The following is a 27484-nucleotide window of genomic DNA, read 5'->3' on the forward strand; positions in this document are numbered from 1 at the left end:
TCAGTGGAAAATCTAACTCTGCCATCAGGTTTGGGCACAATAACGCTGGGTGAGCTCCAATCTGATGCTGAAGGACTAATAACACCATTTCCCAGCATATATTCAATTCCTTCCTCAGCCAATTTTCACATTTCTACGTTCATGCAATATGGGTGTTGTTTAATCGGTTTGGCTTGACCAATATCTACGTCATGTACTGCGACAGTGGTTTGCTTGGGAACATTGGGAAATAAATCTTTAAACTTCAGAATTAATTCCTTCAGCTGCTGTTGGTGCTTTGGCTGCAGGTGAAAAAAAAAACCTTGGTATCAATGTTTTCTAAACCAACTGAGTTCCTTAGCCTAACTGGGACCATGTTTGGCTTGTGAAAAGTCTCAGACGAGTCAATTGTTTCATTCTCAGGGTTGACAGATTCATATTTTTTGACAACAACACTCACAGATGGTGCCTGCTTGTCCAAATAAGGCTTTTTCATATTTATGTGTACCACCTGTGTTAGTTTACGTCAGTTGGGTGTTTTAATAACATAATTCACATTATTAATTTGAGAGACTATCTCATACGGTCTATTGAATTTCGCCTGAAGTGGATTCGTCAACATAAGGCAAGTACCTTATCTCCCACCTTTCTCGAGCCCTGTTATCAAACCAACACTTCATTTTGTTTTGAGAAATCTTTAAGTTTTGTCTCACTAGACTATAGGCTCGGTGTAGTTTATTTTTGAAATTCAAAACATAGTCTAACAAGTTAACATGCACATCCGCATCAATCCACTGTTCCTTTAACAGAGTCAAAGGTCCCCTCACTCTGTGACCAAATAGTTCAAATGGAGTAAAGCCCAGTGATTCATGTACCGACTCTCTTAATGCAAACAAAAGCAAATGTATTCCTTCAGCCTAGTCTTTTCTATTTTCAACAGAGTATGTCTTAATCATTGTTTTGAGGGTAGAGTGAAATCTTTCCAAAGCCCCTTGATTCCGGATGGTATGTAGACGATGTAATTTGTCTTGCTCCCAGTTCATAAACTACCTGCTGATATAATCCAGATGTAAAATTACTTCCTTGATCAGACTGGATTTCTTTAGGCAAATTGAATAAAGTAAAAACAACTTGGTAAGAGCCTTCGCCACAATTTTAGCTTTAATATTTCTTAGAGGTATTGCCTCTGGGAATCTGGATGCAGTACACATAATTATTAGCAAATACTGATGGCCAGCTTTATTCTTTGGCATTGGGCCAACACAATCCACTGTAACTTTGGAAAAGGGTTCACCAAATGCAGGTATAGGCTGGAGTGGGGCCACTGGGATGACCTGATTAGGTTTAGGCACAATTTGACAAGTGTGACAAATCCCAGCATTAATTTCTGGTTGACCTTGGTTATCCCTGCTACTCTTTTGGAAACTCTTATTCCGGGTAAACATACCCTTATGAGTTAAAGCAAACTCATCTGCTAATCTAGCAGACTCCTGCATATTAGCAGCATCATTTCCATCTAAATACATCTTTATGTCATCAGGGGCACACCTTATGAATTCTTCAATTAAAACCAACTCTTTCAAGCTATTAAAATCATCATTTACATGTTCAGATGTGCAACAGTGGTCAATATGCACAGATTTTTCATAAAGCAAATTCCATATAAGTCTGGCTCACTGATTTCTTCAAATTTCTAAACTTTTGCCTGTCTGCTTCTGGGACCAACTCATAAGCTTTGGGTACAGCCTGTTTCACTAGGTCATAATGTGTGGTGCGTGTCCAGCTGGTTAAGGTGTTGAACTAGCGATCTGAAGGTCGTGATTTAGAGCCTCAGCCAAGGCAGCGTGAGTGGCTTTGAGCAAAGCACTGAACCACACACTGCTCCTGCACGTTTATAGCCCAGTGGCGATGATTGGTGCAGTATAAATAATCAGCTGCTTCATCAACTGTCAAAGCAGTATAGGCATGCTAAGTCTGCCCCTTAATTACATTTTGAGACAATTTTCTGTCTGTTTTTCTGCCTCTCCAGCCTCAAACTGCCTCTACCTTTCCGCAGCCTCCCATCTTTAATTTTTCTCACTTGTACTGGAGCTCAAGCTCACGAGATTTACTTTCCGGAAACACCTCCAACTCCTCCATTTTAAACACACTCTCAGAAACATAATGTTCAGCTATTATCCTCTGCATCTGTGCCCTCCTCATTGTCAATTTCACCTTAGCAAGTTTTAACCTTCTAGCAAGACTCAACAACTCAATCCTTCTGACGCCCTCTAATGCCTCAGAGGTTGGCGCTTCCTTACATCGATCAACATCCATTGCTGCTGATTTTCCACACAGAAATAAATCAAAAGAGATTTCCCCAATGAAATCGATAATTAATCAATCCTCAAATTTGATCATATCCCAGATTCAGGCCCCATTTTGTTATGAACTGTAATGCTTCAGAAACATACTAGCAGCAACAGACTAATACTGGAGTCTGTTTATGATGTGAACCACAATCTTTATTAGTATCCAGTTATAAAATAGTAACTTAAGCAAGTTAAACAAAAGTTAACAGTGTTATGTATATATACGTGTGTAAATGTAACTCCAAAACTATTGAGCTCAGGGGAAACAAGGCTTGGAGTCTTCAGATGGTAAAGTGTGAAAGTTCAGTTCATCCACAAAATAGGTGATGAGAGAGACATTTGTAATTCAGGGTAAATGTCCAGGGAAGGCAGTTATGTCGAACAGCAAGGGAGATGAGGCTGAGTACAGAGTTATGGTGGAAATCTTTGACACATGGTATGAGCAGAATCATCTGCAGCTTAATGTGAAAAAGACTAAGGAGCTGGTGGTGGACCTGAGGAGGGCTAAGGCACTGGTGACCCCTGTTTCTATCCAAGGGGTCAGTGTGGACATGGTGGAAGATTACAGATACCTGGGGATACAAACTGACAATAAACTGGACTGCTCAAAGGACACTCAGGCTGTTTACAAGAAGTGTCAGAGCCGTCTCTATTTCCTTAGGAGAGTGAGGTCCTTTGACATCTACCAGACGATGGTGAGGATGTTCTTCGAGGCTGTGGTGACCAGTGCTATCATGTTTGCTGTTGTGTGCTGGGGCAGCAGGCTGAGGGTAGCAGACAGCAACAGAATCAACAAACTCATTCGTAATACCAGTGATGTTCTGGGGGTCGAACTGGACTCTCTGACGGTGGTATTGTAAAAGAGAATGCTGTCCAAGTTGCATGACATGTTGGACAATGACTCCCATCCGCTCCATAATGTACTGGTTAGGCACAGGAATACATTCAGCCAGAGATTCATTCCACCGAGATGTAACACTGAGCATCACAGGAAGTCATTCCTTCCTGTGGCCATCAAACTTTTCTAATCTTCCCTCGGAGTGTCAGACACCGTGAGCCAATAGGCTGGTCCTGGACTTATTTCCACTTGCAAAGATTAACTTATTATTATTTAATTATTGATGGTTTTATATTGCTATATTTCTACAATATTCTTGGTTGGTGCGGCTGTAACGAAACTCAATTTCCCTCAGGATCAATAAAGTACAGCTGTCTGTCTGTCTGTTCTACAGGTTCCACAGTGTTAAAATGAGAGAACAGTAGCTGTAGATTTTATCCGTCATCTTTACAAATCCACATACGAATTATCACCGAAAGTGACTTGTCATGAGGGGCATCATCTTCAAATGAACAACCACATCACACCCAGGCAAGGGTTAACACATAAGTGGTCTCCACAGTCTATCCCAAATCAGATCCACTCCTATGGGTTAAATGAGGTGACAACCACACATTGGATGTACGGTGAATGGATAATTAACCCACCCTTGTGAGCAAAGGAAAGTTCCAAACAGTGACCCTTGGCCACTAGTTCCCTGGTTTCAATCCTTCCATTTTTCATCCCTCTCCGTCTGACTCTGAGTGTCTGTGTCCTCGGTTAAAACTAAACAAGCTGCAAGTCAGACTGATTCACCTTCTTAATCTCTCTTAAAATGACAGTCCATATCAACTGAAACCTAGGGATTCATAACAATGGCCACTCCCCACTATGAACAGACTTGTGTTCCAGTATTTGGGATGACTGAGTGAATCCTTTCCCACAGACCGAGCAGGTGAATGGCTTCTCCCCAGTGTGAACTCGCTGATGACTCTGTAGGTTGGATGAGTGAGCGAATCTCTTCCCACATTCTGAGCAGGTGAACGGCTTCTTCCCAATATGAACTCGATGATGTCTCTGTAGATTGGATGACTGAGTGAATCTCTTCCCACATTCTGAGCAGGTGAACGGCTTCTCCCCAGTGTGAACTCGCTGATGTACCAGTAAGGTGTATGACTCAGTGAATCCTTTCCCACATTCTGAGCAGGTGAAAGGCCACTCCCCAGTGTGAACTTGCTGGTGTGTTAGTAGTTGAGATGACCGAGTGAATCCCTTCCCACACTCTGAGCAGGTGAATGGCCTCTCTCCAGTGTGAACTCGCTGATGACTAAGTAGGTTGGATGAGTGAGCGAATCTCTTCCCACATTCTGAGCAGGTGAATGGCTTCTCCCCAGTGTGAACTCGCTGATGACTCAGTAGATGGGATACCTGTCTGAATCCCTTCCCACATTCTGAGCAGGTGAACGGCTTCTCCCCAGTATGAACTCGCTGATGACTCTGTAAGGTGGATGACTCAGTGAATCTCTTCCCACAGACTGAGCAGGTGTACGGCTTCTCCCCAGTGTGAACTCGCTGATGTACCAGTAAGGTGGATGACCGAGTGAATCCCTTTCCACACTCTGAGCAGGTGAACAGCCTCTCCCCAGTGTGAACACGCTGGTGTGCCATTAGGTCAGATGACTGAGTGAATCCTTTCCCAGATATTCAGCAGATCACCAGCCTCTGCCCAGTGTGGTGTGAACTGACTGGTGTGTCCACAGGTGGGCTGACTGAATCCTTTCTCACACACAGAACAGGTGAATGGCCTTGCCCAGTGTGAACGTGCTGATGTACATTCAATTGTGATAACTGAGTGAATCCATTCCCACTGTTTGAGCAGGTGAACAGACTTTCTCCTGTGTAAAATGATGGGTTGCCAGTTGGTAAAATGACCGAGTGAATCCCTCCCCACAGTCTGAGCAGGAAGGATGGTCGATTGAATCCCTCATTCCACTTCTTAAATATCTGGACAGAAACAACAAAACTGTTGCGCCATGTTTGAACTTCCTGGAGACAAATTCCTTCTTGTTTTTAACCTGTAAAAAGATTTACAAAATCCATCAATGGGTGTAGGACAACATTTCAGATGAGATTACTTGAGTTACCAAGGTTTGACCTGGTATCACACTGTTACAGTGAGGTACAACCCAAGTTGGACAGAGAAATCATCTCCTGACTGGGCAGAGTGCTGGTATCTGGAATGACCATCAATTCCCTGATGCTCTTCCTGTTTCTATAAGAATCGGGCATTTCTGGCATCTCCAATTTGTACCTTGGCTGAGTTGGACTCTCTCCATTGGTATTATTCTCTGTTCCTGCTGAGCTGCATGGGTGCCTGACCCCACAGTAACAAAAACTGTATCACGCAATTAGTCTTTCTTGATGTGCATCTGGGATTTTCTTTTATGTATTATAAACTTAAAGTGCCAAAGTTTTAATGCCATATAAAAAAATACTGTTGAGGTGAATGGTTGGTCCGCACAGCTGTTAAAAAGACAGAGTGAAATTTTGTAATATTTCACATTCCTGTAGAAAATTACAACACAGAAACATGCCCTTTGGGCCATCTGGTTTGTGCTGAACTATTTAAACTGCCCACTCCCATACCCCTACCATACAGGTACCTACATGAACCTCTGAAATGTTGAAATCGAGCTTGCATGCACCACTTGAGCTGGCTGCTCATTCCACACCCGGATGACTGTCTGTGTGAATACGTTTCCCCTCATGTTCCCCTTAACATTTCACCTTTCACCCTTAACTTTCTCTGAACTCATTCAAAGTCCTTACATCTTTCCTGTTGGTTGGTGACCAAAACTGCACTCAGTACTCCAAATTAGGCCTCACCAATGTCTTCTACAAGTTAATATAACATCCATCTATTGTTGTCAGTACTTTTGTTCATGAAGGCCATTGGGCTAAAATCTTCCCTTCCGTCTCTATCTAACTGTGATACCACTTTCAGAGAATTAAGGACCTTCTTCTACAACAGGTCCCTTTCTTGTACAACACTCCTCCGTGCCCGACCAGTCACTGTGAAAGACCTCCATTGGTTGGTCAGTCCAAAGTGCAACAACTCACACTGGTCTGCATTAAATTCCTTTTTCCATTTCTCAAACCATTTTGCCAGCTGGTCCAGATCGCACTGCAAGTTTAAATGCTTTTTTGGCATTGACTAGATGGGCCAAAGAGCCTGTTTCTTCACTGAACTTCTCCGTGTTTCTATGGCAGGGAAGCTGGCCAAACTTGTTTGGAAGGGATAGGGAAGGAGTGACAATTGAGCAGCAGTGGCTGGAGTTTCTGGAGCAATTCAGGACCTGAGTGATTCTGCAGAAGTGGAAGCAATAGAAAGACAGGAGGACACAACTGTGGCTAAAATGAGAAGCCAAAGCCAACATAAATGTCAAAGAGAGGGCAAACAAAAGAACAAAAAATATTTGGAAGCTTTGAGAAACCAAAAGAAAACAACAAAGAAATTCAGATGAGCTCAGTGCGTGGAATCATGACTTGTAGTCATTAATAGGTCTCGGTAGCACCCAACAGTCTGAGGCATTTAGAGGAACAAAATATACGAGGCTTCAATTTCTCTTCAAAAGTAAGGTTCCCTGGACCAGTTACCTTTCAACTTTCATTTTGGCAGGCACATACAAACTCTGCATCCTCAAAATTTCACATTTGAAGACCTCCCACTTACAGGTACTCCTTTGCCAGGAGACAACCTGTCCCAAACCACACTTGTCAGATCCTTTCTGATACCATCAAAATTGACCTTTCTCCAATTTAGAATCTCAACCCGTGGTCCAGACCTCTCTTTTTCCATATTTACTTTGAATCTCATGGCATTATGATCACTAATTTCTGTCACCAGCCCTGATCATTTCCTAACAGGTTATTGCACACTTCTACATCAGGAATTCTACATATTGATTAAGGGCACATTTGACAAACTCTACCTCATCTACTTCTTTACAGTTTAGGAGTCCCAGTCGATATATGGAAAGTTAAAATCACTTACTGAATCAACCTTTTTGTTTATTGACATGGTCTGCAATCTCTCTACAAATTTGTTCCTCTAAATCCCTGAGACTGTTGGCTGCAACCAAGTCCCAATATTGGTTACAATATCATAATTCCCGACCTGAGCTCATCTGGCTTTCCTACGATGCTTCTTGCATTGTGATATACACAGCTCAGCACATTCATTGCACCAGGCTCAACCACCTAACTGCTGAATCTATCTATGATCTGAACATCTGACTGGTGTCAAGGAAACAAACCCTCCATCACTGTCACAAAAACAAAGGAGCTGATTGTGGACGACAGGAGGAATGGAGACAGGATAACCCCTGTTGACATCAATGGATCTGGGGTTAAGAAGGTGAACAGCTTTAAGTTCCTCGGCATAAACATCACAAAGCACCTTACATCGTCTGTGCATACCGGCTGTGTTGTGAAAAGAGCACAGCAGTACCTCTGTCACCACAGATAGTTGAAAAAGTTGGAGATGGGGACCAAAATTCTGAGGACTTTCTACAGGGAAACAATTGAGAGCACCCTGACTGGCTGCATCTCTGCCTGGTATGGGAACTGTACTTTCCTTAATTGCAGGAAACCTCAGAGAGTGTTGCGGACAGCCCAGCACATCCGTAGTGGTGAACTTTCCACTATTCAGTACCTTTACACAGACAGGTGTATAAAAAGGGCCCAAAGGAAATCAGGGACCAAATTCACCAAAACCACAAACTGTTCTTGCTGCCACCATCCAGGAAACGGTACCACAGCAAAAGGAGCAACAGGCTCCGGGACATCATCTTCCACCAGGTCATCAGACTGATTAATTCATGCTGATACAATTGCATTTCGATGTTATATTGACTGTCCTGTGTACAAACGATCTATCATAAATTACCATAAATTGCACATTGCACATTTAGATGGAGACATAACATAAAGATTTCTACTCCTCATGTTTATGAAGTATGTATCTAATAAAGTCAATTCAATTCAATTCACCCTCTCAATTATCTGTTTGGTCATTCTGGCTCCCATTCCCCTTACAGCTTATTTTAACCACATCTCCCGCTTCACCCTCACTAGCACTAGCATGCCTTACCACTTGGATATCAGTCCCCTCTTGTTCTGTTCCCCTAACTAATGAATCCCCTATCACCCCTTTGACTTTTCTCTGTCAGGTAATCCCCTTCACCACCAGTTTCTAAAGTGGTCTACCTTTTGTTGTGTTTGATGGGCACAAGAGTTCTCCGCAATGGCTATTTAACCTCATTCCCCTTCCTGACTCTCTCCCAGTTTCCTGTGTCCTGCTCCTTGGGTGTAACTCACCTCTCTTCATGTCATATCTATCACCCTCTCCAACTCCCAGATGATCCGGAATTCATCCATTTCAGGTTCCATCTCCTTAACGTACAGGGTGCACATCTTGTAGGTGAGGACATCAGGGACACTGGAGGTCTCACCACCTTCCCACCAATGTCCCCTCTAATTTGTAATGACCAGTGTGCACTCAAATCCTGTACCGTGCACTATTTTTAACTCGGTGACATGTGCACAGTAAATTTTATACAGAGAGGTAATTGTTTTCACAGCTAGCAAATCACTGTTGAGAAGTACTTTGATCTCCCCTGGGTTTGATCGAGTTCATCTGCACTCTCACACAACCTATGTAGCAGGCCTGTAACGGGTAATGAAGGATTTTCTCATCAAAGCTTTTGCATATTGCCCATATGTGGTTTGCTTGCTAAATTATGCTTTAAAAAGTCAGATTTGCAAATATTACTCCACTTCTTCCCACTTACAAATTCTCCAGCACCTCTTGCATTGCCACAATACACACAGGTAACACCAGTTTCTATATTGGGCATAAAGATTTCCACTGAACCCTCCTGACGAATTAAGGGTATATAAAAAATTCATTTTGAACCTGTGTAACCTCTGGCTAAAAGAATAATTGGGAGTGAATAGGAATTTTGAACTGGTGAACTCCGTCTTCAGCATTTAGCTAAGACAGACTCATTACCCGTTCTCTGTGGCTTGCAGAGAGACACATTGAGAGCTGATAAGATTATACATTGTATCCTTGTTGTGAGTATCCTTGGAGGAGGACTCACTGATAGGGACAGGAATGAACATCTGTTTGTAATTAAGTCAGGGCCTTGCAAAGGGAATAACTGATAAGGACTGGACAGTCCACTCATCTATAATTAAAACCAAACTCTGTTATCTAAGTAATTAAGTTTTGCATCAACACACTTAGTGTGTGTGCCAGTTCAAATAACATCTTGCAATATTAATGTATGGGATGTACTATTTATAAATATATGGCTGTAACCCAAATCATTCGACTTGTCAGAAGGTGGCAGTGCTCCCCTTTGACAACTGGGTCTCAAAACTCCTGCAGGCATTTGAATGCACAATAAACCATGGCGTCGATAAGAAGCTGGTCTCCTGAGTTTTATTCAGATTCAACTTTAACATTTGGCATCATGAACAGCATCCCAATATAGGTAGTGCCAAGCAGACGGGCTGAGTAAGCAGCTGGACCACTCTGGGGACTGCGGAGACCGAAAGGGAGCCCAATGGGTATTTGTCACTCACCGTTAGTTCCTTTGGACGTACGGTGCCTCACTCAAGGCTGATCACATACCTTGACAGGATCAGGAAAGAATTTGTTGGGAGATTTGTATAAGGTAGGCAAAATTTTACTAAGTGGCCAGGAGGCAGACATGCCAGGTAAATTCATCCATTAAGCAGGAGGTGCCAGCCGGGTACATTTATCTCATTGTTTATTGAGCAGGAGGCTTTGTGCCCAATAAATTACTTAGAGACCACTGGTCAATTGCAGTCGATTGATAAGAGTGGGCCAGCAGCAGCCCGACACAATTTGTGTGAGAGTTCTTCAGACAAGGAAAAATATTTGTGAATGTTGAGTGCAGCGCTGAATAAGAAATTGGGGAACAAAATGTGGCCATGGATGGGGGAGGGTGCAGGAGCCTGGGTTATTACCTCATGAGAACAAGCAGTAAATTTGATTTGGATAAAGAACTGAGGAAAGAAGTGGAAATTGTTGAAAAGGGAATGGAAGGAAAAGGCAGTTGTAAAGCAGAACGTTGCTGGCTATGCCACTGGTGGCATAGTGGCTTCAGCGTTGGACTTAGAGGCAAGAGGTCCCGAGTTCGAATCCAGCCGACTCCCTTACACTGTTTCATCTGTGCTGGGTTAGAGCTGGTGAACAAAACAACTCACCCAGCAGAAGGCAATGGCAAACTACTGCTGTAACTTGCCTTGTACATGATTTCCCAACACCACACAGTGGCGTAGAAGGAAATCCTTGGCTAACTGGAATAAATTCCATATGTGACATACCTTTAAAGTGGAACAGTATATTATCAGTAAGTTGGAGGAATAATGCATGTGATAAAGGGATAGAGTAGTGGTCACCATCCATTTTAAGCCCAAGATCCGCTACCTTGGCCTTACTAAAATGCAAGATCGACCCAGATCAATTAGTTACACGCATGCGCAGGAGGGCAGAAAAGACCGGAAATAAAACCCCACAACCTGGAAGTAGAAATAATGTATAAACACTGGGGCACCCGCCCTTTTTTTGCACCGCAGACCAGTTTAATATTGACAATATTCTTGCGGACCGGCTGACGGGGGATGGGGTGGGTGGGGGTGTGAACCAGGATAGGGATACAACGATACTCGAAGCAGGTTCCTTATGTTCAGTCTATTCCGTAATATCGTTTTCGCGCCTCTCGGCACTTAGCTTCTGTCCCGTGCTGCTCACGTTTTCTCCGCTGAAAAAACTCAACGCATTTGCATTTAAGTGCAGGGTGCTTGGACTCGTGGTACCGAAGCAGATTTGAGGGCTTCATTGCCTCATTGGACAGCCTCCTGCCCGCCCTCCGCCAGATGCCTTGGCTTGGTTTGGTTGGTCGTGGGTTGGTTGAGAGGACAATGTCAGGGCCGGAGGTCCCTGTGCTGGGGCCGTGGTAGACACAGTCTGGAGAGAGTGACCGACCGAGCAAGGAGTGTGACAGGGCACGCGCCCGCCCCCCCTTGTAGGACCTATCAGCCGACAAAAGTTTGTTTCATTAGATCACAGCATGGTAGCTGCTCTGATACCTATGAAACGCTGAGCCCGAATTAGGTCGACGGCGAATATTTTAGCACCAGATTCCCCACGAACATTCAGTGTGCTAAACAGGTTTAGAGGCAGCACTCCAGGCCAGTAGTGACGGCACTTCCCACCGGCCGCCCGAGGCCAACTGGTGATCTCTGGCATGAGGGTGTCACTGCGGTTCGGCGACTGATGACCTCGCGTGCACTCAAGTTCAACAGTGGGCTGACAGGGAATGAGGAAAGGTGCGGCTGACTCATGTTGTTTCCTCGCGACCCAGTGGTTGGGGACCACTGAAGTATACTGTGTAGTGCGGGGGAGTTACACGCATGTAGAAAAAATGGAACTAAAACCCCACAACCCGGGAACAATCTCTCAACAGTTTCTTCCTTTCTTCCCTTTTCCCAGGATCTACTGGGGAAATTTCAAAAGCAGACTAGTCGATCACAATCAACAGGTTGGCGACCACTAGGATAGAGGTAAGTACTGCAGAAGGAACACCAAAGTTTGGGAGACGTTACAAACAGAGCATGGATGGATGGATGGGCGCCGAAAATGACAGCAGGAAAAATAACGTAAGCAAACCAAGGCCGGTCTACATAGGAGAGAAAGGCAGGAATGTCAGTCTAAAGTTACAACTGATAGGGAAACATGGAATCCCGAACACCATGTCTGGCATATCGACACTGTATGAGTTTTGTGGCCTGCTAAAGCACTTTCTTAGGAGACCAAGCCTTTAATGATGGGAATCTGCCCCCCCCCCCCAATTTAATGTCTTACTGCTCCAATGCTTACCAACTAAGTTAGCCAACATCATTAACAAATAATATGGATATTCCTGACAATGACCAAAATCGAATGCAACGAGCTTTGACATATCATTGGAACTGGGCTTTCGAATGCCCATCAACCCCGAATGGAACTAATATTACAGGTGAATGGAGACTGCCTCTGTCTGTCGATGGAGTAGCACTAATTCTGTGCTGCTCTTAGTTTTCTCTCCCGCTCACAGCTTAAATTTTGAATTTCAAATTTTTAATTGCTGATTCTTGAAGGGGAGTGACATGTCTATGTCTACGAGAAGTGGGAAGAATCTGCATGAACCTACTGACAAAGGTAATGAAAAAGGAAAGACATCGAAGGAAAGATCTGATGAAATGCCATCATGGGCTGAAGATATTGTTCGGACACTGAAATCAATTCAAGATCAGAATAAGGCAATTAAAGATCAACTGGAAAAGAATATAATGAAATGAACTTATTTCTGGGAAAACTTAAAGATATGGAAACTCAAGTTACTAATCATGAAGAGGAATTGAAGTTAACTAAGCAAAAACTGTCTGAAACTATAACCTGTTTGGAAAAAAATCGTTAATAAGATTATTGATTTGCAAACTAGGTCTCGCAGAAACAACATACGAATCATTGGATTGCAGTAAGGAGCTGAAAATGGAGACATAATGGTTTACTTTGGTAAGCTCTTTCATGATCTATTTCTGACTATTTCATCACAGCTGCTTGCTATTGAAAGAGCACACAGGCTGTCCACTTCGAAATTTAAAGACTCAACCAGATCAAGATCTGTTTTGGCTTGTTTTCATCACTTTAAAATAAAAGATCAAATAATGCGACAGGCAAGAAAACAGAGTTTTCAGATTCAGTGAGTCTGAGCTCCGTTTTTACGAAGATTATCCAAAAGAAGTAATGGAACAAAGAGCAAGATTTGCTTTGGTAATGAAACAAGCATATGATAAGAAATGATTTCCCTCTTTGAGTTACCTGACAAGAATGAAAGGTTTTCCTCCTAATTCTTCCCCATGTACTTTCTTTGACCCAAAAGTCGAGCTGGATTTTGTCCAGGCTATACCTGTCACCACCACTGACGTTACTACTGAATGAACTATCTGAAAAGCTGTTTGTTTATCTGTATATTACTCACACTACGAAAAGAAGATATATGAAGGCTATTTGGATATTTCATTGACAGATTAATAAAAGAAGAAAAGAAAACCTGCTCATCATTACATCCTATTGGATTTTTGTTTGGAAAGAACATTTACGGATCAAGTTTGACTGTTTAAATGGTTAATTACATATTTGACTGAGAAAAGAGGACAATAGGATTTGTTCCTTTTATCTAATATTTGGTTTGATTTTTTTTGTTATTTCTTAAATTACTAACTGGTAGTTTTTTTTCTACCAACAGGGTTTCTTTTTATATATTTATCTGGGAGGGTTAAGTTACTATGATTTTACTAATTAATATTTCCATCAATTTAGATCAGTTAAGTATACTATTAACTTTTTTAAATCTGTTTTATTATAGCGCCCTATAACTGAATTTAAAGTTTTCTTAGGGATTTAAAGCTAAACTTAAGATGGGGCTGGCTATTCTCTATAAGAGATTATGTTATTTTGGTTCTTTTACTGTTTAACACATGATAGAATGTAAACACTCTCCTTTGTTGAGACTTTACTGTCTTTCTTGCAAGGTCATTTTATTTATTTTATGTACTGGCTGGGGGGAGGCAGAGATGAGAACAACAGAGTGGCCCAAGTCTTTGCATCTATCTTAGTTCACTTGCCTTTTTTTCAGGCTTTTGGGAGGGTGGGTGGGTTTAAAGTTAGGAGTTTTTTTTTCCCCATTGGGTGGTTCCAGAGCATGCGTGTTTTCTATCTGGCTTTATTCTTCATCACTGCCATCTTTGATAATCCTGTATTGGTATGTGTTCTGCACATGTATAAAGTAAATTAGAATAAAATTATAGTATGGCAGTTAAATGGATTCATGTAATCATTTGGAATATACGTGGTTGGAATTATCCTATTAAACAAAAAAGACTTAAAATTATTAATCGGTTCCAAACTGATATAATTTTTGCTCAGGAGACGCATAACAAGGCAGGAGATCAAAATAGATTTCGCTGGTGGAATGGAAAACAGCTCCATGCTACTTCTCAGAGCAAAAGTAAGGGTGCGTCTATCTTTATCAAATCTAATATATTTACTCAAGAGGATAATGGTCCTCATTAGGTCAGATTCTAATGGTAGATTTTTAATTGTTAAAGGAGTGACTTGTAATAGAAAGGTTGTTTTGGTTAATTTGTATGGTCCTAATTTAGATGATCCTGCTTTTTAAAAAAAAAAAATATCTGCTTTTCTGCCAGATTTAAATGAGTATATGTTGTTAGTGGATGGGGATTTTAACTGTTGCTTAAATCCTATGACTGATAAGAGCTCAACTAATCAATGACTTCCAAATCATTTTGCATCAGTTATTAACTCTTTTTTGACCAATTTTGTGTTGATCGAATTATGGAGGCATTTACACCCTGATAACAGAGAATATTGTTTTTCTTTCCATGTTTATAAAATATATTCAAGGATTGATTATATTATAGTTGATCCCTGTCTTTTGCCTAATGTTAAAAACTGTGACTATGACACTATTGCTATACCTGAACATGCGCCTTTGAGTTTGTCCTTTGAATTTGATGATGACATTTTTGGCCGTCCACCATGGCACATGTCTCAGACTTTATTGCAAAGCTCTGACATTATCAGTTTTATCAAAAGCCAGATTAAAGAATTTTTTACTTTTTAATGATATAAGTGGTATGTCTAAATTAATTATTTTGGATACATTCAAAGCATTTTTAGGTGGTCAGATTATTTCTTATTCAACTAAACTTAAAAAACAGGCTAAAGCAAAATTAGATAAAATTTCAAAACAAATTAAAGATTGAGATAATATCTATGTGACTTCCCCTAATATTGATATTTTAAAAAAGAGTGGAACTTCATTCATAATATAACCTATTATTAACTCATTCAATTGAGGGTTATCTACTTAAGTTAAAGACCCAATTTTATACACTTGGAGATAAAAATAATAAACTACTTGCAACTCAATTAAAATCAGCTGGAGCCGAGAGGCAAATTTTGAAAATTCATAGAAAAGATGGTACCCTGGCTCGGCATTATGAAGAAATTAATACAATTTTTCAAGACTTTTATACTGAACTTTATAAATCTCAATGTCCAGTGGACTCTTCTGAAATGAATGTTGTTGTTTTTTTACAAACAATTGCTTTTCCTAAAATTTCTGTTGAGGATCAAAAAACTCTGGATGCCTAAATTACTGAATCCAGAATTCATAAAGCTATTTTCTCAAGGCAGTCTGGTAAGGCCCCGGAACTTGCCGGTTATCCTGTAGAATTTTATAAAAGATTTGGAAAATTGCTTTCTCCATATATGTTGGAGATGTTTAAAGAATCTTTTCTGAAAAGTGATTTACCCTCTACTTTTTATGAAGCTTCTATTTCTTTAATTCTCAAAAAGAATAAAGATCCTTCTGATTGTGCCTCATACAGACCTATTTCATTATTGAATGTTGATGCTAATATTCACTTAAAGATAATGGCCAATCTGTTGGAGAGTATTTTGGGTAAAATCATTTTTAAAGATCAAACAGGCTTTATAAAGGGTCATTATTCTTTCTCAAATATTCGGAGATTATTTAACATTATACATTCACCTTCTTCTAAAACTCCACAATGCCTTATATCTTTGGATGCTGAAAAAGTATTTTATTGAATCGAATGGAAATATTTATTTAATACTTTAGAAAAAATTGGTTTTGGTATTAATTTTAATAATTGGATAAAAATGATATATAAAGCTCCTATTGCTGTTGTTATCACTAATAACTGTAGGTCTCCTTTTTTCAGCTATCACGGGGGACAAGCCAAGCTTGTCCATTAAGTCCTTTGTTATGTAAATTAAGATTCCAGCCCCTTGCTATTGCTCTTTGTGAAGCCGAAAATATTCATGGGATTTTTGTGAATGAGACCATGCACAAGATCTCTCTTTACACTGATGATTTATTGGTATATATATCCAAGCCTGAATAATCTATTCCTGCTTTGCTAAAATTATATGACTAAATCAGAGACCTTTCAGGATACAAAATAAATTTTAGTAGAAGTGAATTACTTCCTTTAAATGAATCTGTCTCTATATATGATAATATTCCTTTTAAAGTTATGGATTCTTTTAGATATTTAGGGGTTATAATTACTAAAAAATATCAGTATCTTTATAAAGCCAATTTTCCTCCTTTAGTGGACTTTTTTAGGTTTGTTTTTACAAGACTGTTTAATGTCTTTTTCACAGTTAATAGACAAATATGATATCTCTAATACACATTTTTCAGATATTTACAGGTTGGGAATTTTTTACATGATTTTTTAACCAATTTACCCCTTGGCCTGCTCTTTAAATTTGGCTTATGCTATTTTTCAGTTTAAACCTTGTCAAAAACAATTAATAGTAATCCTTTATAAACAGTTAATGAATCCTCGCATGTCGCCTAATGATAGGGTTCAACACACCTGGGAAGTACAACTTCAACATTCACTTTCAGATAATCAGTGAAAATTTATTATTTAGTCAATAATTCACCTATCTGCACATGCCATATCTAAATTCAGTTTAAGATAGTACACAGGGCCCATATGTCCAAAGATAAATTGGTGCATATTTTTTCTAATATAAGCCCTATTTGTGACAGATGTACTGAAGAAGTAGCTACTCTAACTCATATGTTTTGGTCACGTGCAAGTTTAAACAATTTTTGGAGGGATGTGTTTGGAATATTATCTAAAGTTATAGATGTGGATGTTCAACCTAATCCACTTACAGCAATTTTTGGGATTATTCCAGAAGAAGCAAGCAAAATGTCTGCTTCCGCCCAACAAAATTTTTATATTTATTTCAGAATATTCCTGTTTTTGTTTACTAAGAAGTTTTTTTGATCGGATTGGTTCTATTATTCTATCTTTTATTTGGGATAATAAAAGACCAAGAATTGGTAAATGTCATTTGCAAAAGTTGAAAAAGGATGGTGGTCTCACTTTGCCTAATCTATGAATGTATTATTGGGCTGTTAACGTGGTGTATGTCCTTCTGATTACATTGGGTTGATAGGAATGAACAGCCAATATGGGTAGACCAGGAACTGAGAGCTGTGAAACAGTTTTATTTAACTTCGTTATTCGGAGTTACCTATACAATTAGCTAACGTTGCTAACGCTGTGAAACAGTTTTATTTAACTTCGTTATTAGGAGTTACCTATACAATTAGCTAACGTTGCTAATTTAAACCTATATCCTGTGGTTAAGCACTCTTTACAAATTTCGATCCAGTTCCGCAATTTTTTTAATCTTAAAAAGGTTAAACTTTGTAGTATAATTTATCATAATTACTTTTTTAAACCTTCTTGGAGTGTTGCAATTTTTTTTTACTTTGGAAAAATAAAGGTATTAATTCGTTTTTGGATTTATTTAAAGAAGGCAGATTGATGTCTTTTGAACAATTTGTCGATAAGTATTCTCTCTTATATTCACATTTTTTACAATATCTTCAAGTTCGACATTTTTTACAAAAATATTTAAATAATTTTCCTTACATATTGGAGGCCGATTTGTTAGATACTATTATGAATATGAACCCCTCGTTGAACGGTTCTGTTGGAAGAATTTATAATTTATTATTACAAAGGGATAAGCGTCGTTTACTTCAGATTAAACTGGATTGGGAGAAGGAACTCAATTTCTCTTTTATATGGCAGAATTGGACATGGATTCTGAAGCTGGTTAACTCTTCTTCGATCTGTGCTAGTCATTCACTGATTCAATTTAAAATTGTACATTATTACCATTTGACGAAGGAGAGACTTCCGAAAATATTTCCCAATGTTAACAAGTATTGGGATAGATGTAAAAATGAGATAGCCATACTGACACATGTGTTCTGGTGAAGTTCTATATTAAAACAGTTTTGGAAGTCAGTCTTTTCGACAATTTCTAAAGCACTCAGAATCAACTTACAACCTAATAAATTGACTATGCTTTTTGGAATAATTCCTCAAAATATCCATGGTGTTTCTTACATTGACAGCTAGGAGGGCCACCTTGTTGAAATGGAAGTATATATCAGCTCCTACTTTGTCACAATGGCTCTCTCAGGTGATGCTGTGTCTTGGAGAAAATTAGAAGTCGAACCTTTGTACTTTTATTTGATTTTGAGAACAGATGGGGCTCACCTGTTCATTATTATCATTTCAGTTAACTGATAGATTTCCTCCACGATCTAAATGTAAATTTTTTTTGATATATCTTTTCTTTCTTTTTGGCGGTTTGATGTTTATTTTTAGAAGCTTTTTGTATGACGCACGGCTCCAGGGTTGTACCTCCAATGGGTTTCTTTTTTTTCCCCTCACTTTTCATTCATTTAATTTTCAAAATTTTCAATCCTTAAGATAATTTTCTCTTTTATGAGGCATTGTAAGTGTTGTTACTTCAATGCTCTTGTGCTATTTTTGAATAATAATAATAATAATAATAATAATAAAAAGATATGAAAAGAATATTAAAGGTGAATATGTTCAGTGGGAAGAAGGATGTGAGCAGGCTATATCTGCGGAACAGAAATGGGAACAACCACCTACCACGGGACAGGTGGGGACAACAAACCATTTAGAAATTGACAAGCAAGGATGCTTCCTACCGTGAGTACCACCCCTCAGGAAGAGCCCAATGTAATATTGACATTTGCTGCTATTCCAGTTCCGTTTATGATCGATATGGGGGCAGCTACAACCACTCTCAATCGGGAAATAGTATCGGAAAAGGGATTGCAGTTCTCAGACGCAACATTCACTCTGTCTGGGTTTGAAGGCAGGGAATGTATGTATTCACATAACCAGCCACTGGAGGTGGAATTCCACGGGAACCATTGTGAGGTTTCATTTACAGTCAGCACCCCGCAGTCGGGGGTGTAATCCAGCAGGGTGAGACTTGCTCTGTCTGTTGGAAGCTGAGATTCTCTGCACAGGCAATGGTGTCACCCTGTGACAGGTGAACAACTGACAGCTTCCCCAATTTCCGACCCCCCTTGTTGTGGGCACCTAATCCAGACTCCACTGCATTTGAACCCCTTCTGCCAGTGGTCGACCCCTACGTGACTCTGTGCTTTGACCCTACGGGGTGCTCAGCTGAGGAAAGCCAATGTTATGCACCCCTCGAGGGACAGAAGTTCCCGGTCATGGTGATTGGAGAGGTTAAAGGAAAAGTGGGCAGTGCATTACTGGCCGAATTTCCGGATTTCCTTTGGCGACAGACAGAACTGGTGGTTCCCCATAGCACTGTTAATGTTTGCCCTGGATTCAAGCCAAAGAGCCCAGAGTTCATTGCCTACACCTTGCTGAAACAAGCCTCCAGCACCGAGGGAGACTGGCAAGACTTGGCTGTGGTCCAACTCCGATACTGGAAGGAGTCTGAGGTGAAGGCGGGACATCTGGTGAGACACACTTTTAATATTGACCGATCCCAAGACGCTGTACCCCATCTCTGAGCAAATTCAGGCCATGAAGTCGGTCGCACCAACTGTCCCCCTGTCCAGATCACTGTGAAAGAAGGACAGTCTCTCCCATCCATTCCACAATACCCCCTCTAGCCCGAAGCAATTTTATGAGGATGGAAACTCTTTTGTAGATCCAGCAGGGAAACGATATTCTGGCTATGCGATAGTGACAGACAGTGAAATTGTTCAGCAAGCTTCTTTTGAAGCATCTGACTCCGCCCAGAAGGCTGAGCTGTTTGCTCTGACTCGTGCTCTGTTGCTGGGGCAACAGACTAAAGTGGGAACGTTTACACAGACTCCCGTTATGCATTTGGGATTGTACATGACTACGGGGCTCTCTGGGAACATGGAGATTCCTGACTTCCTCTGGCCACCCCATTAGTAATGCCACCTTTGTAAACAACTTACTCACCGCTCTGCAGCTACCTCGAGTTTTGGCTATTATGAAATGTGCGGCCCACACACGCATGTCCGACTGTGTCACTAAACACAATGCTCTAGCAGATCAAACAGTGAAAAGTGCGGCACAATCCTCAGTAGTTGCAGCCTCCTCGGGTTCCCCGTCAAGCAACCCTCCATGACTCAAGCAGATCGGGTTTGCCAGACATGTGGGAGGTACATAATTTTCAGGGGGACGCCTCTGAGGAAGAGCGCAAACTGTGGTCCCAGATGGGGGTGCCAGAAAGACCCTGACCTAGCTTTTTGGATTACCCCAGTGGGAGAGGTTTGTGTTCCTGCACAGTTTTTACCAATATTGGCTGATTATATACATGATTTAACACCCCTGGGAAAGGAGGGAATGGTAGCTAACCTGCACCCTGCACAGCGGGTACGAGTCCCTTGACAGGTGGACGTTTTTCTGTCTACAATTTGATTTTATTGAATTACCAATGGCCCACACTTTGTGGTGAAAGTATACAAAGGGGTATGTAACGAACTAGCTATCAAGCAACAATTCCACTGTGTACACCACCCACGGGCCGCTGGCAGAGTGGAAAGAGCCAATGACACTCTGAAGAGTAAATTGGCCAAACTAACGGCGGAGGCTGGACTCACTTGGTTGAAGGGCCTACCGTTAGCCCTATTCCACGAGGGTTACCCCATAGGGGAAAGCGGGGTTGTCACCTGTTCAAAACATTCATGGATGGCCCATGAGGATATCCTGGGGACCAAGACCTTGTGCACCATTGCTCCCAGAAAGCCTACCAGCAAAATTAGATATTGGGAGAGAGAGGGGGAGGGAGAGGGGGAGGGAAAGGGGGAGGGAGAGAGGGGGGGAGAGAGGGGGGGAGAGAGGGGGGGAGAGAGGGGGGGAGAGAGGGGGGGAGAGAGGGGGGAGAGAGGGGGGGAGAGAGGGGGAGAGAGAGGGGGGGAGAGAGGGGGGGAGAGAGGGGGGAGAGAGGGGGGAGAGAGGGGGGAGAGAGGGGGGGAGAGAGGGGGGGAGAGAGGGGGAGAGAGAGGGGGAGAGAGAGGGGGAGAGAGAGGGGGAGAGAGAGGGGGAGAGAGAGAGGGGGAGAGAGGGGGAGAGAGAGGGGGAGAGAGAGGGGGAGAGAGAGGGGGAGAGAGAGGGGGAGAGAGAGGGGGAGAGAGAGAGAACACGAACGCACGCTGGAACTATTTGACCACACAGCGTGTTTACACTTCCCAGTTTGTTTCATTGAAGGAAGGATTATTCATCCATTGTATACCGAATGTGTGATTGTCACTTTGTTTGATCCATTGGAGTGGATCTGTTGGTTTGGGAGTGTCCTGTGAGGACCACTTGTGCTAACCCTTGCATGGGGGTGGTAATTCACTTGAAGAGGTACCCCTGTGACCAATCACTGTTGGTGATAATTCGTATAATCCAAATGGGGATTTTGTTGGAGTATCTCATGGCTACCACTTTTGTTAACCCTTAGCAGGATTCGGGTGTGCTCTGTGGTAAACACTTGTGAGAAGGGATATTCTGTGGAAATCACTGTCAGTAATACTTTGTGTGTTGGATCTGGATTGGGAGTACCTTGAGGAATCTAGCCGTGCGTTAACCCTTGCTTAGGTGTTCATTCCCTTTCAAGACTTATCCCTGAGATAAGCTAATTTTGGCGATATTTCATATGTGGATTTAGAACAACAATGGATAAGACCTACAGCGACAGTTATCCTGTTTTACCACCGTGGAATTTGTGGAATTCAATGTAGTTGCCTTCTCTCGACATTCACCTTGGATTAAAATTATCTCTCTCGTCATTTATTCCATGGCTTACCTGAACTTTCATGCTTCACCATCTCAAGACTTTAAGCTTGGTATTCCCTGAGCTCAGTGGTTTGGGAGTTATAGTTACACATATGTGTACTCATAACACCTTTAACTTTAGATTATTTTGCTTAAGTTGTTATAAAAGTAGATACTAATAAAGACAGCGCTTTTAACATCAAAACTCGAATCCAGGTGTTGTCTATAGCTGCTGGTTCATTTAAACCGTTACAGGTGCGTAACAGTGGTGTTTGTGTTTATGTCTTTGAGAGGGCTCACCCCAGCATCCAGTTAAGATTTTCCTGTCTCTGTCACACTTATGCCAAATGGGTAGAACTAGGGGCCCTGACATTCACAGTGTTTTGACAGATGTATCTCAGGCCCCCACCAAACAGAACTTCCTACACTGGGAAACATGCTTCCTGGCCATAACTGCAGGTGCCCAGCAGCGGAGAGGAATAACTGAGACTGAGCGATCTTTGATGATAGTTTTTCTCTCCTATGGCGTAGCCGGGAATTCACAGGAGATAATTAATTTGGCTACAGCACTTGAGGAGCTGGCCACAATACTGCAGGGGCCCTGACAGAAACACAGGCCCAAGTAACAGAAATACCCACTGAAAAGATTGCAATCTGGCAAACAGTCGTATAGAATCATACGGCTTTAGATTTTATCCCAGCTGAGAAGGGGGAGCTTGTGCTATTATTGACACTGAATGCTGCACCTTTATCCCTGATATGTCTAATAACACTACATCCCTCTCCGAGCACACTGCCTAGGAGATTGACAGCATCAAGAAAGTAGGGCAGGATTTACACGGGTTCACGGAAGGGTCGAAAAAGTGATCTTCGAAGGCCTGTTTGTAATATGTTGAGCATGATATTGCATTATGTCCTAATAGTTGTCCGTATCATTGTTATAATTACTGATGTATGCTGTTTTTCCCACTGAGAAGTCAAAGCTGTACTTGGTTGCTTTCTCTGTAAAAAATTACTGTTTTGTTGCTCATGTAATGATCAAAAAGGAGGGAATAATGAAGTACAGTTTAACACCGTTAAAAAATAACAGCCTGTTTTTCTGAAAGAAACTGCTGATGATCAACAGATGGACTAAGCCATGCTGAGCCATATTTCTTCTTGAGGGTAGCTAGCTAGGGTTTCAGGACTCTCATCACCTTGTGTGATCATGCGCAGAGATAGGACAGTTTCAGTCTGTTCTGTGTGTGTAAGCCATTATGACTATTTTGTCATTTGTCTTTAGGGCTCCAGCCTGTCATGTAGTAAATAAATTTGGTTCCAGCCTGTCTAGTGTGGGGAGTATCTGGATGGATATATCTGTGGTGAAGGGGAATTGCTAGTCAGTTAGTGGATTGGGTGGGAACAGTCATTGACTGTTCCTGTTTGAGTGACTAACTGAGTAAGCCCCAGATACTTGGAATAAAGAGTTTGTACTAATACAGTCTCTGAGAGACTCTCTCCGGATTTGACTTCCACAGAATGGGATTGGTTTCAAAGGGCTGGCCTGCTGGAAGAACAGTACCAGACCTGGAGTGATTGCAACTGGGTCTGACAGAGGCATAACTGGTTCTTCAGAGCACATACAGTCTCACTCCAGCTGTTTCCTACCTTCCCTTGTACAGGTATGTAATGTCTAAAGGACCAGTGTTTGAGTAAATGAGACTCACCAAACTTTCTCCTGACTGAATCACTGGAATCTCCGAGTCAGATGGGTTCTCTCCAGTTGATGCTCTCAGTCCTCGGGCTGGTTCACTTGTTGCTGTTCCCTCGTCTTCAGTCCTGGGTTTTCTTCCAATAAATCTCTCACTGCAGGTCTAACTTTAACATCAAAGATAATGAAGCACATTAACAATACAAAGGAGGACCAAACATTTCTGCTTAATGTTACTAGGAACAAAACTCACTGAAATTTAAACGTTGAAGGCAGATATAATGATCTCAGTGAACAATCTTTTATTGTCCCTCACATGACACAAAAGAATATGGGATAAGAAGGAGCCATCATTCAGTTATGGTAAGACATAAGGAACAGAATTAGGTGATTTGATCCATCTGATCTGATCCACCACTCAAACACGGCTGATTTTTATTCCCACACTATATTCCTGCCTTCCTCCTGTAACCCTGAAGCTACTTAGCAATCATGAATATATTAATCTCTGTCATAAATATACCCAAATCGCAGCCTCAGCCAACCTCTCTGGCAACAAATTCCACACTTCGGACACCTAATGGCAAAAAAAAATTCTCAACTGAATTTTAACTGGAAGCATCATTATTCTGAGACTGTGCTGTCAGATCACTGACTCTCCGCCTAATGGAAACATTGTCTCCATGTCCACAGTATCCAGGCTTTTCAGCATTTGGTAGGTTTACTTAACCATACATCCCTCCACCACCCCCACCGTCCCTCTGAACTCCAGGTCCAGAACCATCTCTATCACTCCTGAGATTATTCATGTGAACCTCGTTAGCAATAACTGTACTGAACACATTTCCAGCAATAACAGACAAACTGGTTGCAGGATAATTGACAGGGAAAAGTTCTGCTTTCTTTACTGTTCTACTATCACAGATCGAGTCATTTCCATTTCCAGGTTAAATGTAATAAAAAGAAAGTGGAATTACCAGAAACACTCAGCAGGTAAGGAACAGCTACGGGGAGGGGAACAAACTTTACAATTCAGGTTAATGACGTTTTGTCAGAATGACTTCTAACATTTTGTTTTTAGTGCAACTTGAGATTCTGCCTGATTTCCACCGAGTGACAGACTGGTGACAGTGAGGGGTCCTCTCACACAGTTTGAACACCAGACTCACGGGTCTATTTCTACTGTTGTAAACATGGAAAAGCCGGTCCGGAGACGTCAGAACACACCGCAGCTACTGAATTAATTATACAAAAATGACAATGATAGAAGAAACAACAAGCACTTTGTCATATATACTTTGATCCTCACCAAATTTTTATCAACACACTATAGAATTTCCCATCCGGACACTTCACGCTTTGCATGGTAACTGCTCCGCCCGTGACTGAGAGGAACTGCACAGTCTTTTGGATCCAGATCAGTCCTCGGTAAAGCAGGCAGTGATATAAAAGATTCCCACAACCTGGGACGTTCTCCTTTCTCACCCACCCCAGTCCGGGAGAAGACACAACAGCCATAAAGCTCCAGGACATTGAGAGAAATGATTAAATTAAAGACGGTACTTAAGGAGTCCATTTAGAATGTGCTGACACAGAAAGAGCGTGCAAAGCAACTTGCAGGGCAACGTATAAACCAATTTGCAAAATCAGGATGAAACAATAGCTTGCTGATTAAAGAAGCGATACGGGTAACGGGAAAACATGCTTGACGGTTGAACAATAACGGTGTTAATGCGCTGAGGCTGATAAGTGGGCCAAAGGGTAATCACATTTGTAATTTTGTAATGAGATTAAGGAAGAATGTCTGCACCTCACATGGGTGCAACTCACAAAGTCGTAAACAAGTAGGGTATAAAAAACTGTGCAAAGTGTAATTCGGCACTCAATCTAGCAGGAGCTGGTTGGGTCCGACTCTGCAGACTCGAAAAATAAAGTTTACCGTTCTGCAAATTGCTGAGACTCAGTGTGTTTCTGACAACGATCAGAAACACACTGAGCCTCAGCAATTTGCAGAACGGTAAACTTTATCAGGAGGACCCCCGGGTAGCGATCCCGGTCTTCTCCGTCCTTACTTATTCCCGCACCCTTCTACTATAATAGTAGGCACTTACCCGGTGCGTCCTGGGGACTTCCAGTACCAGGTACTGTCCCCTTTTCCCCGTTTACCGCTCTGCGCTGTCCGGATATCACTCGCTCAAGCCGCGTCGGAGCGACGAGCAAGGAGTCAGGGACCGCCAAACTCGGCGGGGTGCACCGTCTCCGATGTCCTTCCTCGTGTCCACCGCGGCCGGAGTGTGGATCCCGGACGAGCCCCCACGTTGTCAGAAACACACTGAGTCTCAGCAATTTGCAGAACGGTAAACTTTATTTTTCGAGTCTGCAGAATCGGACCCAACCAGCTGCTGCTAGATTGAGTGCCGAATTACACTTTGCACAGTTTTTTATACCCTACTTGTTTACGACTTTGTGAGTTGCACCCATGTGAGGTGCAGACATTCTTCCTTAATCTCATTACAAAATTACAAATGTGATTACCCTTTGGCCCACTTATCAGCCTCAGCGCATTAACACCGTTATTGTTCAACCGTCAAGCATGTCTTCCCGTTACCCGTATCGCTTCTTTAATCAGCAAGCTATTGTTTCATCCTAATTTTGCAAATTGGTTTATACGTTGCCCTGCAAGTTGCTTTGCACGCTCTTTCTGTGTCAGCACATTCTAAATGGACCTCCTTAAGTACCGTCTTTAATTTAATCATTTCTCTCAGGGACAAAAGCGAGGAGCCTCTGGAAGCGAGACGAGTTCGGGAAATTAATGGGACTCAGTAGCCAAAATCACACCACGTGATCTTGTGTCACAACGCGGAGGGCGGGGCGAATCTGCAACACACAGCCTCACGTGACCTGTCGGCGGGACTTATATTTAAATTCTGCAGAAACAGACAGCCTGGGCTCCTAGTTTGGATCGTTTAATGCAGATTAAGTGGAGTCGACACATTTCTGACGAGCCCAGATACCTGGAAAATAAATGATTAACTGGCCCTCAGTTCGGTGCTCACGGCCAACATCGGATCTCCCCGCTCGGATCCGGCTCAGTACTTACCGATGGGAAAGTGATATCTTCGGACTCCAGACAGTGATCCCGACGGAAGAGACGAAAATCTTTCCCGATCACACAGCCGACCAACTTCAGCTCTGAGCGGAGAGGATAACACCGTCCACCCGGAGACTGTGAACATGCGCGGAGAGATTGTTACATCATCGGGAGGCGGGGCCCGGGAACAGACGCGCGGCATCTGCGGTTAAATGGGAGGGGCAAACGGGATCACGTGTCGGGATTGGTGGATCCCCCCCCCCCCAGGCAGAGACTCCAGCTACTCATTAGTCTGTGGAAAGAAGCAAATTTGCCGCTCACATCTCCTCTCACCTTAAATGTATTAGACATTTCAACCCCCAGGAAAAATATATCGTCTGTCCACTCTATCTATTCCTCTCGTAATCTTGTAAACGTCCATCCAGTCTCACCCCAGCCTGCGCCGCTCTGGAGAAAACAACACAAGTTTGTCCAGCCTCTCGTTATAGCTCATGCCCTCTAATCCAGGCAGGGTCCTGGTAATCCTCTTCTGTGCCCTCTCCAAAGCCCCGACATCCTTCCGAGAATGGGGGCGACCAGAACTGTATGAAACACTCCAGATATGGTCTAACTAGTTTTATAAAACTGTGTTACGAACTGAAACGTTTTAGAAACGAACCAGCAGCAATAGAGTTCACACAGGAGTCTGTTTTTTTGTGTTAAAAACATTCTCTTTATTAGTGTATAGTAACTTAATG

At 42.0% G+C, this 27484-nt stretch overlaps 1 protein-coding gene across 4 annotated transcripts in view; it reads right to left on the reverse strand.

Annotated features, from left to right (window-relative positions):
• LOC132388304 (gastrula zinc finger protein XlCGF8.2DB-like) overlaps window positions 1-27021 on the reverse strand; it is a 44680-nt gene extending 17659 nt beyond the window's left edge. The window contains exons 1-3 of one of the 4 annotated variants that reach the window (XR_009510207.1): window positions 26757-27021; window positions 23673-23823; window positions 978-1032 (exon numbers count right to left, since the gene is read on the reverse strand). Coding sequence is in view for 2 of the 4 variants with exons in the window: in XM_059960646.1 (XP_059816629.1) it covers window positions 4015-4815 (801 nt within the window). In the remaining 2 variants the exon portion in view is untranslated. Of the gene's footprint in view, window positions 1-977; window positions 1033-3993; window positions 5223-23672; window positions 23824-26756 lie in introns of those variants that run through there. The other 3 variants (XM_059960646.1, XM_059960645.1, XR_009510206.1) reach the window with 3 other exon arrangements.
• Between the last annotated feature and the right edge of the window lie 463 nt (window positions 27022-27484).

This window comes from Hypanus sabinus, unplaced genomic scaffold (genome assembly GCF_030144855.1).
Source record: "Hypanus sabinus isolate sHypSab1 unplaced genomic scaffold, sHypSab1.hap1 scaffold_294, whole genome shotgun sequence".
Lineage (NCBI taxonomy): Eukaryota > Metazoa > Chordata > Chondrichthyes > Myliobatiformes > Dasyatidae > Hypanus > Hypanus sabinus.